Here is an 18,814-nt window from a genome sequence, read left to right as displayed (position 1 = left end):
GTTGCAGCTTTACCAGATTGACACCTCATTTTTAGGTATGCCTGGTGCTGCTCCTGGCATACCCTCCTGCACTCTTCATTGAACCAGGGTTGATCCCCTGGCTTGGTGGTAATGGTAGAGTGGGGGAAAAGCTGGGCCCTGAGGTTACAGATTGTGGTTGAGTACAATCCTGCTGATGGCCCACAGCACCCCATGTTGTCCAGTCTTGAGTTGCTAGAATTGTTCGAAATCTATCCCATTTAGTACAGTGGTGGTGCCACACAACACAATGGAGGATATCCTCAATGAGAAGATGGAACTTCATCTCCATAAGATGATTACTCCAACTTACACTCTCATGGACAGATGCATCTGCGGCAGGTAGGTTGGTGAGGATGAGGTCAAGTATGTTTTTCCCTCTTATTGGTTCCCTCATCACCTGCCACAGCCTCAGTCTAGCAGTTATGTCCTTTAGGGCTCAGTCAGTAGTGGTGCTACCGAGCCACTCTTGGTGATAGACATTGAAGTCCTCCACCTCAGTGCTTCCTCCAAGTGGTGTTAACATGGAGGAGTACAGATTCATCAGGTGGGGGAGAGGATGGGGGTGTGGTGGTAGTAATCAGCAGGAGCTTTCCTTGCTCAAGTTTGACCTGATACCATGAGACTTCATGGGGTCCAGAGTTGATGTTGAAGACTCCGAAGGCAACTCCCTCCAGGCTGTATACCACTGTGCTGCCACCTCTGCTGGGTCTGTCCCACCAGCAGGACAGGACATACCCAGGGATGGTGATGGTAGTGTCTGCGACATTATCTGTAAGATACGATTCAGTGAGGATGACTATGTCAGGCTGTTGCTTTGGTCTGTGAGACAGCTCTCCCAATTTTGGCACAAGCCCCCAGATGTTAGTAAGGAGGACTTTGCATTGTTGACAGGGCTGAGACTGCCGTTGTTGTTTCTGGTGCCTAGGTCGATGCCGGGTGGTCCGTCCGGTTTCATTCCTTATTGACTTTCTAGCAGTTTGATACAACAGAGTGGCTTGCTAGGCCATTTCAGAGGGCATTCAAGAGTCAACCACATTGCTGTGGGTCTGGAGTCAAATGCAGGCCAGGCCAGGTAAGGACAACAGATTTCCTCCCCTAAAGGACATTAGTGAACCAGATGGATTTTTACGACAATGAATGTGGTTTCATGGTTATCATTGGACTTTTCAATGAATAAAAATCTGGAATTAATTCAAATTCCACCATCTACTGTCGTGGGATTCAAACCCAGGTTCCCAGAGCTTTACCTTGGGTCTCTGGATTACTAGTCCAGTGACAACACCACTATGCCACTGTCCCCCTTGAAGCCACAACCATTGGCTGGGATTTTCCGGCCATGTTGCATGTGGGACCCGCCATGGGCGAGGTGGCGCCCCAGCCAGAAGTCCATTGACTTGCGGTGGGACCAGAAGATCCCGATGGTGGGCAGGTGCAGAAAATACTGCACAATGTCTCAGTTACCAACTGAGCCATATCTATCACCTAAATGGCTGCAAGAGGAATTTTAAATCAGTGTGAATCCACTTCAAGTTAAAACACAACATGTAAATATAATTCATTTCCTACCTGTGGAAAAACAGATGAGCTTCATTTGCAAATTAAAATATGGGCAGAGATATCTTGTACATCATTGTACTTGCAGGATGTCCATTTACAACTGCTCCTATAAAATGGGTGTCTGGGGTTGCTAGGTAATGGCAAGTATAAGGAAGTTAACTCTAAAGAAACCAAAGTGTTGAGTGAAGTGGATTTCAGGCATTTTTTTTTGGACATTCTTGTTCAATTCTTTCTGCTGTTTCAGTTTTCATGAGCCTAGTGAATTGTTGTGTTGCATCATTCATTTTTTTGCCAGCAACACCGCTTCTGCCACCAATGGCTTTCCCTTTGGGGAATCTGATCTTTCTGGAAGGAACAATAATGGAGAGGTGACATACCTATCAAGCTGCACCAGAGGTGCTTGGCCATATCTGCTAGTACCTAGCCCCCACTCCCATATCTACAGAAAAAGGTGCACATGCCTCACTTGGCCAGAAGATTAATGCCTGCAGCCACTCTTAGCTCCAAAGGAAATGGAACTAGCATAAGAACATAAGAAATAGGAACAGGAGTAGACCATTCGGCCCCTTGAGCCTGATCCGCCATTCAATAAGATCAAGGTTGATCTTCTTGTGTTTCGATTTCCACATTCCCATCTAACCCCGATAACCTTTGATTCCCTTGCCTAACAAGAATCTATCTCCCTCTGCCTTAAAAATATTCAATGACCCCGTCTCCAGCGTTTTCTGAGGCAGAGAGTTCCAAAGTCGCACAACACCCTGAGAGAAAAACATTCTCCTCATCTCTCCTTCACCTCAGGCTGAATAGCCCCAAGAAAGTATACAAATGTCTGGAATGAAGGATATTTAATCAAAAAAGCTCCAATACCATTCCTTTCTCCTTTCGGTGGTTCAGCATGAAAGAAGACATTCCACAGTGATTAACAGCTGGCATAACCTGATTAGCTGGATCCACCAAGATCCCAATAACCATATGTGCAGACATTGTAGCATCTGCCTGGCAATAACTGTGGGGAAACTGCCTTTTTACAGGGTCAGCAAAAAGCCAAACACAGAGCTGGGCCTTCTGCTGTTAGGGTTACTTCCAGCTACCAACCAGCATAGGTCTGTCAGAGCAAATGATAGAAGATTGCAATCAATTGGTATTATAATTTACTTCCAGGCATATTGCAATGCTGATCTAAAGGGATTGTGCTGTTACATAGGAACAGGGTCACCCTCCTTGCAATCGTGCAGCAGTCTATACAAGAGCAATCATCAGAGAGGGGAAAACTACTGGGCTGCATTATCACAGGACAGCAGTCTTGTGCCGGCACATTGGATTCCCTGTCCCTCTGTTTTTACCTGTCAAAGGCTGCTAATGGATTGAAATGCTTTCTCAGCCTTTCTTAAAGCCATAAGAAATTTTGTCCCCCTATTCCAAGATCTCCCATCGACCATCTACGTCCCTTTAAAGTTTGCCGATACGTGGTTTGCCACTTCCCCTACTGGTGTGTTCTTTGCATATGTCCAAATCTGCACCAAAACAGTGCACAGTACAGTTATGATAATCACCATAGAAAAAAACAGCACGCTCACTTGACTTCGGGTCAAACCATTTGGTTAAAAACTGCACCCAAATTGGAAAATTGACACTGTAGTTTCCTTTGTACTTCCTCTGGATTCTGTGAATTTGAGCAATTGTTTTCTGAACACAACTGCTAGGCCTATCATAAAGTCGACTTTGCGAAAGACAACAAGTGCTGGTTACTGAATTCCGTAGGAATTGTTTCTTGATCAACTTAATGTCACAATAATTTCTCAGTCGGAATGAATACACCCTGTATCAAAAGCATGCCGCATCAGGCAGCTGCTATTAAATCCAAAAACTGAATAAAACCACCCCATCATAATCACTTATAATTGTTGATACCATTCAGCGATTTCAAGAAGACAGCAATAACTAAGACATCGCCTATAATCCTCCATTTGATATTAAAATGGCAAATATTGGAAGCACAGAAGTCAATCAGCATCTGAAAGAAGGCGGCTGATTAACTTTCAGGGTTGTGCTGAAAGGCCCTACCTAAAGCATCAACTTCTTCTTGCAGATTCTGAGTGACGAGCTGTATATTTCCATCATTTACTGTTTTTATTTCAAATTTTCAGAATTTGTGATTTTTTTTTGAAAATCTCTGAATCAATTTCCTTACTCCCAGGACTCCAGGAAGTTTGTGTGCACAACCGAGCAGAATATTTTCCAATTCTTTCTATACTGCAATACAAACAATAATATTTTGGCCTGGAACTACATGTTCTGCCCATTGGTGGACAGACACTACTAGAAGCAAATGATATTAATACCAGATCTTCATGTCATTATTGACTAAGCTGCGCTGCACATGCCTAATTCTACTTCAGGAACTGAAGTGTTGGAAAGTTGCAGGAGGAGATTTTCCCCCAGATGTCATACGAGAGAAGAGCAGTAAGGATGTTTGGTCCTCAGAGACTTTCCAAGTAAATTAAAATAATTTATCGCAACTGGAAACTTTAGTGGATAATAGCTTTGTGATGTATCTCTGCGTTTGAGCCTTTGTGATACAATACATTTCTATTTTCGTTGATATTTTCGAACGGGATCCCTATCTGGGGAAACTGCAGTTTAAAAAAAAAACTGTTATTCACTGTATTACGCGAGGAAAAGTCGATTCCGATAGTGGAAACCAAAAAAAAAATCCCAATCACAGGGGAGAGCTTGTGTGACAAGTCTGCCTCTCGCTTCTGGGATAAAATAATTTCTGACCGATTATAACCAGCGAAGAAATGACAGCAAACTGAACGCACTTTAAATTACATATTTTTAAAATGAATGATTTACAATAAACAGCCTGTTTGCAGGGTTTTTACCAGCAGAGAGAATATGCATATGCTGTGGGGAGAAGTGGAGAGGGAAAGTGGGAATCTCAAAGGCGTACATTTGCTGAGTGCTAGTCCTCTCCCCACCACCGATAATTAAACTGTCAGGAAATTTTGCTGTGTTCCTTTTTTAATATGCGAGCCTCCGAGAGACCAGACAAATGAAACCCGATGCGCGTTCATGTGCCCATAAAACACAAAGACGAGCATCCAAGCATTATTCAGCAGGCGGACCAGTCAAACAAGTAGCTTTGGCATTGCTGAAAGGAATTCAACTTTTCGACCCAGGTAACTGGGAGAAAAAAAAAGATAATCAATTCGACATCCGCAATCTCCGAAATCTCTCTGTAATATTCGACACTCAAAAATAAAAATAAAAATCAATATTTCTGCAGAGTGGAAAAGACAGATAAGTATTATTATCAATACGTCACCAGCCACTGGAGTCCAAGACTCCTCCGGTTCGGAACTGGCCATCAGTAAAATCCAATAAAAGAATTCAATTTTGAAAGAATCTATAATTCTTCCATTTACACACCCTTTCACCCCCCATCTCTATAAATTTCGCTGCTTGACAACCTATCTGCTTGCCACCTTTAAATGTGGACAGCGTTAGACACACAGAAATTAAAAAAACTGGTCTACCTGAAAATTATGCATCATATCTTCAAAGCTGACACTCTTCAGTAGAAGCCTTGCCGGTCTACCCGAGCCGATCTACACGGGACGGGGTGGCTTCGCAAAAGAATGGTGCACAGAATAGTGTCCACCGCGGGCGATAGGCAGAGAACGAATGAAGCACACTTACCCTGACAGCTTTGCGATCTTCACAAAGCTAAACACATCCATGCATGCAGGAAGATCTTCTGCCCTCACACCAGCTCCATACTGTGCCTTTATTCAATTCGACTGGGGCTACCGTGAGGAATCTCTCCCCTTTTGCTCTGACATTCATGGGTCTATCCACTCCGGCTTGAGGCAGCATTGGCTCTCCCTGCAAGATCCTGTGTTACAGAGTGTTCAGATTCCCAACCACCCAGAACCAACATCACCCTGCTGCTACCATTGGCCCTTCAGGGCCCCTCTCACTCAAATCTCATCTGAGTGGGAGCCGGAGCCGGAGCCGTACAGGCAGCAGCTCCGGGGAGAGAGGCAAATCACTGTTGTTGGCTGGTTCGCTTTTCTCTGTTTCTCGGCCGGCAGAAAACAAATGCTTCTCTCTCTCCCTTTCTGGGATTTGCTCCAATCACAGCCAGCACTTGATGACAAATGAAACCGAGAATTTGGGGGCTAAGGCAGCGGCCGCAGATTATGACACGAAGCAAAATGAGAAGGAGTGTAGTGCTTTAAGGGAAAGGGGTCGCTTTTGGCATTCGCACGATCATTCTCTTTGCTATCCGTGTCGGTTCTCGCCTGGGAAAAAGACACCAGAACATTATGGCTATAACTTCTTCTTTCACTTCAGCGGGGCTGTTTCCCGTCTGCAAAATTAAATATATATTTTCCCATCAAATCTAACCCTTTTGGGTCGTTATGGCAACTGAATATAAATAGAGCCCGCTGCTTAATTAACACATGCCGGGGTAGTTGTCTGGGAGTATACTTTGCCACTTTAACCTTTACTCTTTTAATTGACAGATTCATGTAAGTTTCGCAGAGAAGCTTTGCAACAGGGAAACATATAAAAGCAAAGATACATCAACTCAGTTTAATTTACCAACAGTTGCTTATAAATCGGGCTATTTTTTCTCTGTGATTAATTGGGAAGGTAATTTCTTGTCTGCACAAAGGGTACACAATGCCCCATAAAGTGTCAAATCTTTGCTCACTTTAAACATAGGCAGATTTAAATTGCTTGATATCACACGTTGGCGAATTCAAATCCTTCAACTTTAAAACTAGTTAATTAGAGGTTGGTCGGTCACTGTCAAAACTAAGGTTTTGTTTGTAACACGTATGTTGAAGTATATGACAAATCTATAGGATTGGTATCACGTCCCCATGTACATCGGGTATTTTGCTGCGAGTGAAGGACAACCAGGTGCCTGAAAGACTGCAAAGGATGTGATAAGGATGGAGAAACTGCACATGGATAGGTACATGCCCTCAGTCGGAGGAACATCAGGTGCTATATTCCCCAGTTGCAGGAGGTTCGGCGTTGTCAGACACAGCGCATCACAGTCTCACCCAAGCGTGCATCTCAGAATCTCTTCCCTCTATTGTCCGCCTCTCTGGACGGTCTGAAACCCAAGCCCTTCACTTCCACCTCCTTTTGAATCAGTCAGCGGTCACCAACTGGCTCTGCATGGTTCCCCAGGATTGCAGGCAAGACTGGCAACAGTGGAGAAATGAATGGGAGTCATTTCGAGGGGACCTGCCTGGTTGCTTAATTTTCCATTGATCTGACTGTGGCAGTGCCCCGTTGGGTGAGGTAGGTTAAAATTTACTAGATTATCCACTGTGAGCTGTGCACCTGATGCAGTGCCTTGTGCCAGAGACTTCAAAGCAATTACGAGCAGAAAGTCGAGCCCAGCACAAGGAACAGCCGTGTTTTAAACCCTGTTTGCTGTCCTGTAACAACTGATATAACTGTTCTGTGTGATTGACTTTGGCCAGCTGTAATTGGATCAACTGAATTCTAATTATAGCAAGATAGGTTTTCAGGCAATCACCTATTAGAAATCACCTGGAGGCCTGGTTCCAGTTTCTTTCAAACTGTGTGGTGAATGCAGAAACTTTGTAATTTATTGGGATCATTGTGATACATTAGTTCATTGGTCCGGCAGCTCTTTCATTGAAATCAGGACTACATTGTCAAGAAAGGATACTCCACTGTTGTGCCAAACAAATAAAACTGCTCGAGAAATGTGAGTTTGCCTCTGTAACAAGAGACATGGGTCCATGGGTCCACGGTATATGATTGATTTGGAATGTGCAACGTGGTTAGATTACTGTAGGCAACGCAAAGCTGGTGGCCTCTCATGCCTAACACATTTTTCACGTTTACATGGAACACTTGCTCTGAAAGTAAGTCATGTCTGTGGCCAGAAATAGTAACTTGGTGTTGAAGTAAGTGTGGGCATTTGGGTAATGGGCCTACGCATCCTGAACATTACACGAGATATTTCATTGAAAACATCCCTCTTCTCGTTTCAGTAGAAATTCCTGGACTTTGTTAATTTAAAAGAAAATAAAGATGTGAAATAGGTATAATACTTATGAAGAGGAGTTCGCCATTGTCACGGGCCACAGTGTTATTGAGTTAACATGTTCCATGGGAGTTTTCTTCCGACTGATGCACCTCATTGTGACTGTATCACTACTTGCTGAAGGTAAATGTAAACTTCCACTGAGGAGTGTAATAAACATTAATACCACAAAACAAATTTTCTACTTAGAAATATACAAGTAAGTAAATGACCTCTGGGTAAGTATTTGTAATTATCAGTATTTAGGGTGGTTAACCTTAAGTTTTATTTTTAAAGCAGATGACACAATAAACTCTTGTTGGAACCAACCTCCTCTCCTCAAATATATTGGTCATTGGAATATGAAAAATAAACGTTTTTTAAAAATACTTATTAACTGCCCTGTTGGCTCAAATTGAGAGAAACCTGAAATAGGCCCTCATGTGACTTCTGTTGGATGATAGACTGGAGCCACATCTTCCTGTGGTTACAATTCAGAAGAAAACAAATCCACAGACTAGGAAGTTTCAGGTTTAATCCTGGTTTCAGTTAGGGTGGCAGCAGAAGGCATTACACGTCACCTTTGTCCCACTGAGCTCGGACCGGGAAAATATATCAGCCAGGTTCTTCCCGCTCCTAGCTGCTCTGGAGTGATCACTGCTGAATGTAGGCAACATGAGGTGAGTATAGGATTCAACTCAGCTGTGACTGGCAAATAGCTTGCGAACACTCACTGTTTAGGATCACATATGGAAAATGTCTACTTCAGTACAGTACAGCACTGGAAAGCTGCCAGCATCTGTGTGGCTGTGGCTCAGCATTAATCAGCGCCTTCAGAGGTGGCACAGAAAAATGAAGGAAAATTCTGTCTGTCGAGTTGCTACAAGTTTCATACTGTTAGTTAGTGACATTGTGCCATTATAGGGGCTGGGCACTTTTCAAGGGTACAAGAAAAAGAAAATCTGAGAGATTTCTCTTCCAGCAGCCAGCTATTGTACAGTAGAGATAGAAGCCTTGAAGAAGCAATCTAAAAGGAGGTTGAAAATATAATAAAAAAGCAAGAAATGATCCTGTAAAAATGGATCTATTTAGTCTGCAAATCAAAGTAGCCAAACATCACAGGGGTAGTTTATTAACATGCAATTCTGACACAGACCTTTGAGTGCTGGAAGTGCTCAACAGGAACTCAGGCACAGAGGTTAGATGTCAGTGTGTTTGATAGAATTTCCCAATCATTCACTTGTACAGGCAGCATATTGTGTGTGGATCTCTGCCTTTTGTATACAAATTCCCAATAGGTGCTCTTAGTGCAAAATTTTATGCTGGAAATGTGAATTTACAAAGTTATTTCAACAGATGAAGGGGTATGGTAGCCTGTTGGTTATACTGGACTAGCCAGCCTGGAGGTCAAATCCCACTTATGGAAAGTTGTGCAACTGAATTATTTAAAATGGGTCATTAGTAGCTTCCACCCGAAAATAACCATGAAACCTCCCACATAGGCTACATGTTACTACAGTTCCATGATTTGTGATTGACTCTTAATGCCCTCAGGGCAACTAGGGACGGGGCAATAAATGCAGCCTTGCCAGAGTCGTCCACAGTCAACTAAAAGCAAAATACTACCGAAATCGGAAATCTGAAATAAAAACAGAAAATGCTGGAAACACTCCGCAAGTCAGGGAGCTTCTGTGAGGAGAGAAATGGAGTTAACATTTTATTGAAAGCTTGCACTTTTATTTCACACCTTTAACATAGTTAAATGTCCCATGGGAATTCACCAGAATGTAATCAAACAGAATTTGATGCCAGGACTCAGGAGGAGGCATTAGGACAAATGACCAAAAGTTTGGTCAAGGTGGTAGGTTTTAAGGATTATCCAAAAGGAAGAAAGAGGGTTGAGAGACGGTGAGTTTTAGGGAGGCTACACTAGAGCATGGGTTGAGGCAGTTCAGATATTACGTGATTTGTTGAGTGTTTCTAGCATTTTCTGTTTTTTTTTAGAAAGGGACATAATGGGGTAATAACTTATGAGACATCCATCTAATTTCATGCCATATCTTTGAGAGAAGATTGGTGAAAACCTCAGAAAAATGGCCATTTATCACTTTTCTCTGAGGGTTCTGCTGAATAATCTGCAGGGATCATGAGAACCCAATGGAGACTTCAGTCCACTGGCCTTAAAATGATATCATGGAATACCAAATTTGCAAACCAAGTTAAGCTGGAATTCCTTCCTCTGCTTGTTAAGAGATAATACGTCACTTAAAATAGCAGTGTGAGAAATTTCCTATAAATGTTGTTTGTGCACTGGTACTCTGCAGTGTAAAGTTAACGTCAACATTGTCATTACCATTAAAGTCACTTCCCCATGTTACAAATCTTTAATTTAATAACATTTCATATAAACATTATTATTTTCCCAAAAGGTTGGGTCTATTTAGAGATGCACTTGAGATAGCCAGAGAACTCTAACCCTTTTCCTATTATTATTATTAGAATCCCAATTACTGGCAAAGAGCTGATTGAATTCTGATCTGAGCACCAAATCTCTCCATTATTGATTGGTGCTTTCATTGCTCAGCGCACTAAATTGGTCTGCACTGGAGTGCTGCTTTGGGCTGCATTAGAGTTTGGTGAATGTGGGAGTTTGGTGAAGAGCGAAGGAAATGATCCTTTCATTTTTCTACCTTCCCTCAGAAAGAAGAGAGGAGGCCTTGGTAAGTAGGCCCTGGTGAGGATTTCTACTGTCCTTAATATTTTCTAAACCAGAGGAAGTAAAAGTAAAGGGAGTAATTTCAGGGTAACTCATGGCAGGGCAGGTCTGCCATGTGGAATGCTCCTCTTGTGCGATCTGGGAAGTCAGGGACACTTCCAGCGTACAGGGTGACCATGTGTGCAGTAAGTGCCTTCAGCTGCAGCTACTCGAAATCTGCATTCCTGAGCTGGAGCTGCGGCTGGATTCACTGTGGAGCATCCACAAGGATGAGATCTTTGTGGATAGCACATACAGTGAGATGGCCACACCGCTGGTAAAGAGTGCACAGACAGAAAGAATGGGCAACCGCCAGACAGAGTAACAGCATTAGGCAGGTAGTGCAAGAGTCCCCTGGGTCCATCTCTCTCTCTAACAGAATTTCCATTTTGGATACTTTTGGGGGAGATGGTTTCTCAGGGGAATACAGCAAGACCCAAGTCCGTGGCACCATGAGTGGCTCAGCTGCACAGGTTGGGGGATGGGGGTTGGAGGGAAGAAAACAGGGAGAGCAGTAGTGGTAGGGGATTCTATCATAAGGGGAACAGACAGACGTTTCTGCGGCCGCGGGCATGACAGCAGGATGGTATGTTGCCTCCCTGGTGCCAGGGTCAAGGATGGGACTAAGCAGCTGCAGGGCATTCTGAAGGGGGAGGATGAACAGCCAGAGGTTGTGGTCCATATCGGTACCAACGGCATAGGTAGAAAGAGGGATGAGGTCCTGAAAGCAGAATATAGGGGGCTAGGAAGTAAATTAAAAAGCAGGATCTCAAAGGTAGTAATCTCAGGATTACTCCCAGTGCCTCATGCTAGCAAGATCAGGAATGGGAGAATAGATGAGATAAATGCGTGGCTGGAGAAATGGTGTAGAAGGGAGGGATTTAGATTCCTGAGGCATTGGGACCGATTCTAGGGAAGATAGGACCTGCATAAGCTGGATAGGTTGCAGCCCAACAAGTCTGGGACTCACATCCTCGCAAAGGTATTTGCTAGTACTGTGGGGGAGGGTTTAAACTGGAGTGGCAGGGGGATGGGAACCTGAGTGGGGAGACACAAGAGAGGGAAACAAAGATAGGCATGAAAGACAGAAAAGTAGAAAGCAAAAGTGGAAGGCAGAGAAATCAAAGGCTAGCAGAAATCAAGGGCCATAGTACAAAATAAATGGGTAAAAATATTAAAAAGACAAGTTTAAGGCACTGTATCTGAATGCATGCAGCATTCGCAATAAGTTAAATGAATTAAATAAATGTAAACGGGTACAATATGATTTCGATTACGGAGACATGGCTGCAGGGTGATCAAGGCGGGGAACTGAATATCCAAGGGTATTCGATATTTAGGAAGGACAGGCAAAAATGAAAAGGAGCTGAGGTGGTGTGGTTAGTTAATGATAAAATCTGTGCAATAGTGAGAGAGGATATTGGCCTCAGAAAATCTAGATGTAGAATCAGTCTAGTTGGAGCTAAGAAGGAACAAGAGGTGGAAAACATTAGCGGGAATTGTCTATAGGCCTCCAAACAGTACAGTTAAGGTAGGGGATGGTATTAAACAGAAAATTTGACAGGCATTTAATAAGGGTGCTACAGTAATCATGGGTGACTTTAATCTACATATAGACTGGGCAAACCAAATTAATAATAATACTGTGGCGGATGAATTCCTGGAGCGTGTTTGATATTTTTTTAGATCAGTATGTCAAGGAATCAACTAGGGTACAGGCTATCCTAGATTTGGTATTGCGCAATGAGAAGAGGTTAATTAGTAATCTTGTGTGGGGTCCTTTATGGAACAGTGACCATAACATGATAAAATTCTTCATTAGGATGGAAAGTGAAGTAGTCCAATCCGAAACTAGGGTCCTAAATCTAAACAAACAAAACTACAAAAGTATGAGGTGTGAGTTGGCTAAGATGGATTAGAGAACTTCATTAAAAAAGCATGATAGTGGACAAGTAATGGCTAATATTTAAGCAACAAATGTATGAATTTCAACAGTTATACATGCCTTTCTGGCACAACAGGAAAAGCGGCCCAACCATGGCTGGCAAAAGAAATTAAGGATAGTATTATATCCAAATAGGAGTTATATAAAGTTGCTAGAAAAGGTAGCCAGCCTGAGGAATGGGAGCAGTTTTGAGATCAGCAAAGGAGGGCCAAGAGATTGACTAAGAGGGGAAAAATAGAGAATGAGAGTAAACTTGCAAGGAACATAAAAGCGGAGTTTAAAAGCTTCTATAAGTATGTAGAAAGAAAAGGATTAGTGAAGACAAATGTAGATCTGTAAAGTTCGAAACAGGAGAATTTATAATAGAGAACAAGGAAATGGCAGGGCAATTAAACAACTAGTTTATTTCTGTCTTCACGGAGGAACACAAATAACTTCCCAGAAAGGCTAAGGAACCAAGGCTTTATTGAGAAGGAGAAATTGAAGGAAATTAGAATTCTACAAAAAAAAGTGCTTGGGTAATTAATGGGGCTGAAAGCTGAGAAATCCCCAGGTCCTGATAATCTACATCCCAGTGTACTAAAGGAGGTGGACATGGAAATAGTGGATGCCTTGGTTGTCAACTTCCAAAATTCAGTGGATTCTGAAACAGTCCAAGCAGATTGGAGGGTGGCAAATGTAACCCCATTATTTAAAATGAGGGAGGGAGAAAACAGGGAATTACAGACCGGTTAGCCTAACATCAGTAGAGGGAAAATGCTAGAGTCTATTATAAAGGGTGTGATAACAGGACACTTAGGCCAGGATCTTTAGGTTGGCGAGCAGGGGGTGGGTGGAAGTCCCGACGTCACCCCGTGTCATTTCAATTCTGGTTGGCGGAGGCGCAGCCAAATCAGTTGTGCACCCGCCGAACTGTCAACGGCCAATTGAGGCCATTTAAAAAGCAATTGAAATAATTAATGGACCTGCCCGTCCAACTTTAAGGTTGGCGGGCAGGCCAGGAGCCCTGGCGGGCTTCAGAAAAAGCTGGAAACCTCATCCATGGACGGGATGAGGTTTCATGAGGGTTTTTAAAAATGTAATAAATGTTTGGTTAAAAGTGATGGACATATCCCAATTCTTGTGACAGTGTCACATGAGGGAACATGTCAGGGAAATTTTGACTGTGCACCTTGACCATTTTTGAATTTGGCGCCGATCTCCCTGAGGCAGCACTTAGCCTCAGGGAGATCAGTGCTCTCTTTTGCGCGCATGCGCGAAAGAGCGCACTCTCGGCTGAGAGAATCCCCCCCCGCTGCCCGCACAGGGAGTGCATAGCACTTCCTGGCGGACGTCACGCTGGGTAGGCCTTAATTGGCCCGCCCATATAAAATGGCGGCGCGCCCCAGATTGGGGGTGCCAATCGGAGGCGCGCCTGCTCCTGTACTTCCCCCTCAATGGGGGGAACATTCTTCCCTTCAAAAATATCAACGGAATTTGACAAAGTCAACATGGATTTATGAAAGCGAAATCATGTTTGACAAACCTACTGGAGTTCTTTGAGGACATAACTAGTGGAATAGATAAGGGAGAACCAGTGGATGTGGTGCATTTGGATTTTCAGAAAGCTTTTGATAAAGTCCCAGATAAGATTAAAGCATGTGCAAAATTAAAGCACATGGGATTGGGGATAATATATTGGCATGGATTGAGAATTGTTTAGCAGAAAGGAAACAGAGTAGGAATAAATGGGTCTTTTTCTGAATGGCAGGTGGTGACTAGTGGGGTACTGCACTCAGTGCTTGAGCCCCAGCTGTCCACAATATATGTCAATGATTTGGCTGATGACACAAAACTTGGGAATGTAAATGTTGAGGAGGATGTTAAGAGGCGTCAAGGCGATTTAGACAGCTGAGTGAGTGGGCAAATACGTGGTAAATGCAGTATAATGTGGATAATTGTGAAGTCATCCACTTCAGTAGAAAAACAGAATGGCAGAGTATTATTTAAATGGTGATAGACTGGGAAATGTTGATGTACAAAGGGACCTGGGTGTCCTTGTACACCAATCACTGAAAGCAAGCTTGCAGGTGCAGCAAACAGTTAAGAAGGCAAATGGTATATTCGCCTTAATTGCAAGAGGACTTGAATACAGGAACAAGAATGTCTTACTGCAGCTGTACAGGGCCTTGTGGGACCATACCTGGAGTCTTGAATGCAGTTTTGGTCTCCTTACCTAAGAAACGATATACTTGCCATACAGGGAATGCAGCAAAGGTTCACCAAACTGATCCCTGGGATGGCAAGATTGTCATATGAGGAGAGACTAGGTTGATTAGGCCTGCATTCACTGGAATTTAGAAGAATGAGAGGGGATCTCATTGAAATGTATAAAATTCTGACAGGGCTGGACATACTGGATGCAGGGATGATGTTTCCTCTGGATGGAGGCTCTAGAACAAGGATTCACAGTCTCAGGATTTCTTCACTCAGAGGCTGGTGAACCTGTGGAATTCTCTACCACAAAAGACTATCAAGGTCAAGTCACTGAATATACTTAAGAAGGAAATAGATAAATTTCTAGACACTAAAGGCATCAAGGGAAATGGGGAGAGAATATGAATGAGTATGGCATTGAAATAGAGGATCAGCCATGATCATATTGAATAGCAGAGCAGGCTCAAAGGGCTTAATGACCTACTCCTGCTCCTATTTTCTATGTTTCTATATTTCTATGATTCTTAATAATATGAGGATTGATAGTAAAAATAATATTCCTAAACACAAAAATGGAAAATAATTCAGGAACATTAACAACTACCACATTCAACTTTGCAATATTGTATTCTGTGTTTGAAATTTTCATAATTGTGGAATGGTCGTGTCTATGTAAGAAATCTGAACCTTGTGTTGATGCAGGTTGCCAGACCTATCACTGTTAGGTGAAGAGACTCAAACTAGCAGACAACAATTCCCCACTGAAAGGTCTAAATACATGTTCTAGGAATGTTCATGATTGAGAGCAGAATTCAAAAGGTGTGCTATTTGTAAGTCCTGTCCCCCTCTAATTGAAGGTTAACAGGGCAACCAGTTTTTAAAAAATTCATTCATGGGATGTGGGCTTCGCTGGCTGGGCCAGCATTTATTTCCCATCGCTAGTTGCCCTTGAGAAGGTGGTGGTGAGCTGCCTTCGTGAACCGCTGGAGTCCGTGTGGTGTACGTACACCCATAGTGCTGTTAGGGAGGGAGTTCCAGGATTTTGTCCTTGACAGCGAAGGAATGGCAATATATTTCCAAATCAGGATGGTGAATGACTTGGAAGGGAACTTCCAGGTGGTGGTGCTCCCATCTACCTGCTGCCCTTGCCCTTCAAGGTGGTAGTGGTCATGGGTTTGGAATGTGCTGTCGAAGATCCTTGGTCAAATCCTGCATACTTGGCGAGTTCCTGCATACATTAGGATACTAAAAATAACCATTATTTATTTGTTTTTGCATCAAAATCAAAGATATGATTTTTTTGACAAACAAGTTCAGATTACAATCTCTGTATTTTCATTCAAATTCTGAAGCAACTTGAATAAAAGTCCAACTTTAAAGACGGTGAAGTTTCCATATGGATTCCCCAATTTCCACTGGAACTATGGCAGAAGATCAGCAGAAAACCCAGTGACTTGGAATTATTTCGCCGGAGCTTCTGTGATCATCTACTGACATTACGGCAGGAGATCATGGAAACCTAACAGAAATTCAGCATCTGGCTGTGTGGATTAGTTGGGATAGAATTATACATTAAACTCACAGAAGGCATTGGCCACTATCTGCCGCAATATCCATTACAGTACCAGTATAAAATGGATCTAAAATGTAGTCAAACTATTTGAAAATTATTTCAAGGCTGTCATTTTACTTTAGTGTTCAGGTGGGATTCAAATCTTCGCTCCTGTGTTTTGTTTTGTGATCTAAATAGTCTGTGATGACTCCCTGTAATCGTTTACTCTTTATATTGCTAGCTCAGTGCATTTGATGTATTTGCTTTGGGATAGGTGGTGACTGCGGGTTAATAAATGCAATCGTTTTAACTGTTTAACTTTTCCTAGATATTATTTTAACTGGCATAACACAGAAGTTGTAATTCAATTTGAGTCAATTATCAATTTTTATGTCACATGCAACATTTAACAGAAAAGAAGGTGTGGTAGAGCCACGCTTGATACTCATCTTACACACACATAGATGTGAAAAATCAAATTCTTCTCATAGCACAGGAGGCATAAGTAGTCTCATTATAAAAAGCAATAACCGTAGCAGGCAATTGCATATACTCACATACGCAATATTAAATTGCCTTGGGAGATATTCCCTTTGACATTATTACTGTGGTAAGACTGTGGGACAGATGAGGCTATAATAATCAGAGCACCATTGTTTTGAACTGCAACTATTTACTAGTAAATAACGTTTTTATTATTTATTGTTAATCTAGGATTTTTCATTATTCATGCAGACCACATATAGCACCAACAGCTGGCACTGAGCTAAAGACTTTAACAGCAGCCTCGTAGCTGCCAGCTGTTTGTTACTTATATTTAAAAGAAGTTGTTAGTGTGCAATGGATATCAAAGGCGTGTTGACCAGATTCATAGGGAAAATTTTTTCCCCGTCAGGGGCGGCTGAGTGGGAACGGGCGCACAGCTGATCACCGCCGGCGATTGGCTGTAAGCTGCCGTTTTACGTGGGTGGGCCAATGAAGGCCCATCCAGCGTGATGCGCACCCGGAAGCACTGAGCAATCCCTGTGCGGGTGGGGGGAGGAGGCTGAGTCGGGGCGTGTGTGCGATAGAGTGCCTCAGGGAGATTAGTTTGATGGTCAAAAATTTTAATAAAGAAAAAAATTGTTTTAAGACATGTCCCCTCATGTGACAATGTCACATGAGCTGGGACATGTCAATGAGCTTTAATAAAAAATTTTCCTCAAATTATAAACATTTCATGAAACCTTATCCCACCCGTGGATGAAGTTTCGTGATAAATGCGAAGGCCGCCTGGGCTCTTTGCCTGCCCACCGACCTTAAGGTTGGACGGGCAGCTCCGTTAAGTGTTTTAATTAGTTTCCAAATGCCCTTAATAGGCCTTTGACAGTTCGGCTGCGCGCCCACCAAACTGAAAATCGGAAAGACACGCAGTGACGTTGGGACACACGCCCGACAACACCATGCGACATTTTACGCATTGGCGAGCGAGGCCCACCTCTGCACGCCAACCTGAAGATTCTGGCTATAAAAACACAGAAATAATGGTTACTTTTAGTATCCTAAAACTGGTTGCCCTGTTCGCCTTCAATTAGAGGGGGACAGGACTTACAAACAGCACACCTTTTGAATTCTGCTCTCAATCATGGACATTCCTAGAACTTGAATTTAGACCTTCCAGCAGGAAATTGTTGTCTGCTAGTTTGAGTCTCTTCACCTAACAGTGATAGGTCTGGCAACCTGCATCAACACAAGGTTCAGATTTCTCACATAGACACAGCCATTCCACAGTTATGAAAATTTCAAACACAGAATACAATATTGTAAAATTAAATGCAGCAGCTGTTAATAGCCCTGAATTATTTTGCATTTTTATACTTAGGAACGTTATTTTTACTATCCACCCTCATGTTATTAAGATACATAGAAATATAGAAACATGGAAAATAGGAGCAGGCATAGGTCATTCGGCCCTTCGAGCCTACTCCATCATTCATTATGATCATGGCTGATTCTCTATCTCAATGCCATGCTCCTGTTCTCTCCCTATACCCCTTGGCACCTTTAGAGTCTAGAAATCTATCTATTTCCTTCTTAAATATATTCAGTGACTTGGCCTCCACAACCCTGTATGGTAGAGAATTCCACAGGTTCACCAGCCTCTGAGTGAAGAAATTTCTCCTCATCTCAGTCCTAAATGGCCTACTCTGTATCCTCAGACTGTGACCCCTTGTTCTAGACCCTCCGTCTGGAGGAAACATCATCCCTGCATCCAGTCTGCCCAGCCCTGTCAGAATTTTATACGTTTCAATGAGATCCCCTCTCATTCTTCTAAACTCCAGTGAATGCAGGCCTGGTTGACCCAATTTCTCCTCATATGACAATCTTGTCATCCCAGGAATCAGTCTGGTGAACCTTTGCTGCACTCACTCTATTGCAAGCATATCGTTTCTTAGGTAAGGAGACCAAAACTGCATACAAAACTCCAGGTATGGTCTCATCAAGGCCCTGTACAGCTGCAGTAAGACATCCTTGCTCCTATACTCAAATCCTCTTGCAATGAAGGCCAACATACATGTGCCTTCTTAACCGCTTGCTTTCAGTGATTGGTGTACAAGGACGCTTAGGTCCCTTTGTACATCAACCTTTCCCAATCTATCATCATTTAAATAATACTCTGCTATTCTGTTTTCCTACTGAAGTGGATAACTTCAAACTTATCCATGT

At 42.8% G+C, this 18,814-nt stretch overlaps 1 protein-coding gene across 7 annotated transcripts in view; it reads right to left on the bottom strand.

The window, feature by feature from the left end:
• The window catches only part of LOC144691639 (FERM and PDZ domain-containing protein 4-like), a 646,062-nt gene extending 640,381 nt beyond the window's left edge, over positions 1-5,681 (bottom strand). For all 7 annotated transcript variants that reach the window (XM_078559934.1, XM_078559941.1, XM_078559939.1 and 4 more), the window contains exon 1: positions 5,281-5,681. In XM_078559934.1, the coding sequence (XP_078416060.1) occupies positions 5,281-5,321 (41 nt within the window). In that variant the 5' untranslated portion in view covers positions 5,322-5,681. The remainder of the gene's footprint in view (positions 1-5,280) is intronic.
• Between the last annotated feature and the right edge of the window lie 13,133 nt (positions 5,682-18,814).

Source organism: Cetorhinus maximus, chromosome 16 (genome assembly GCF_964194155.1).
Source record: "Cetorhinus maximus chromosome 16, sCetMax3.hap1.1, whole genome shotgun sequence".
NCBI lineage: Eukaryota > Metazoa > Chordata > Chondrichthyes > Lamniformes > Cetorhinidae > Cetorhinus > Cetorhinus maximus.
Note: the sequence above shows the minus strand (reverse complement) of the source record. Positions and strands in the feature narration are given on the sequence as shown.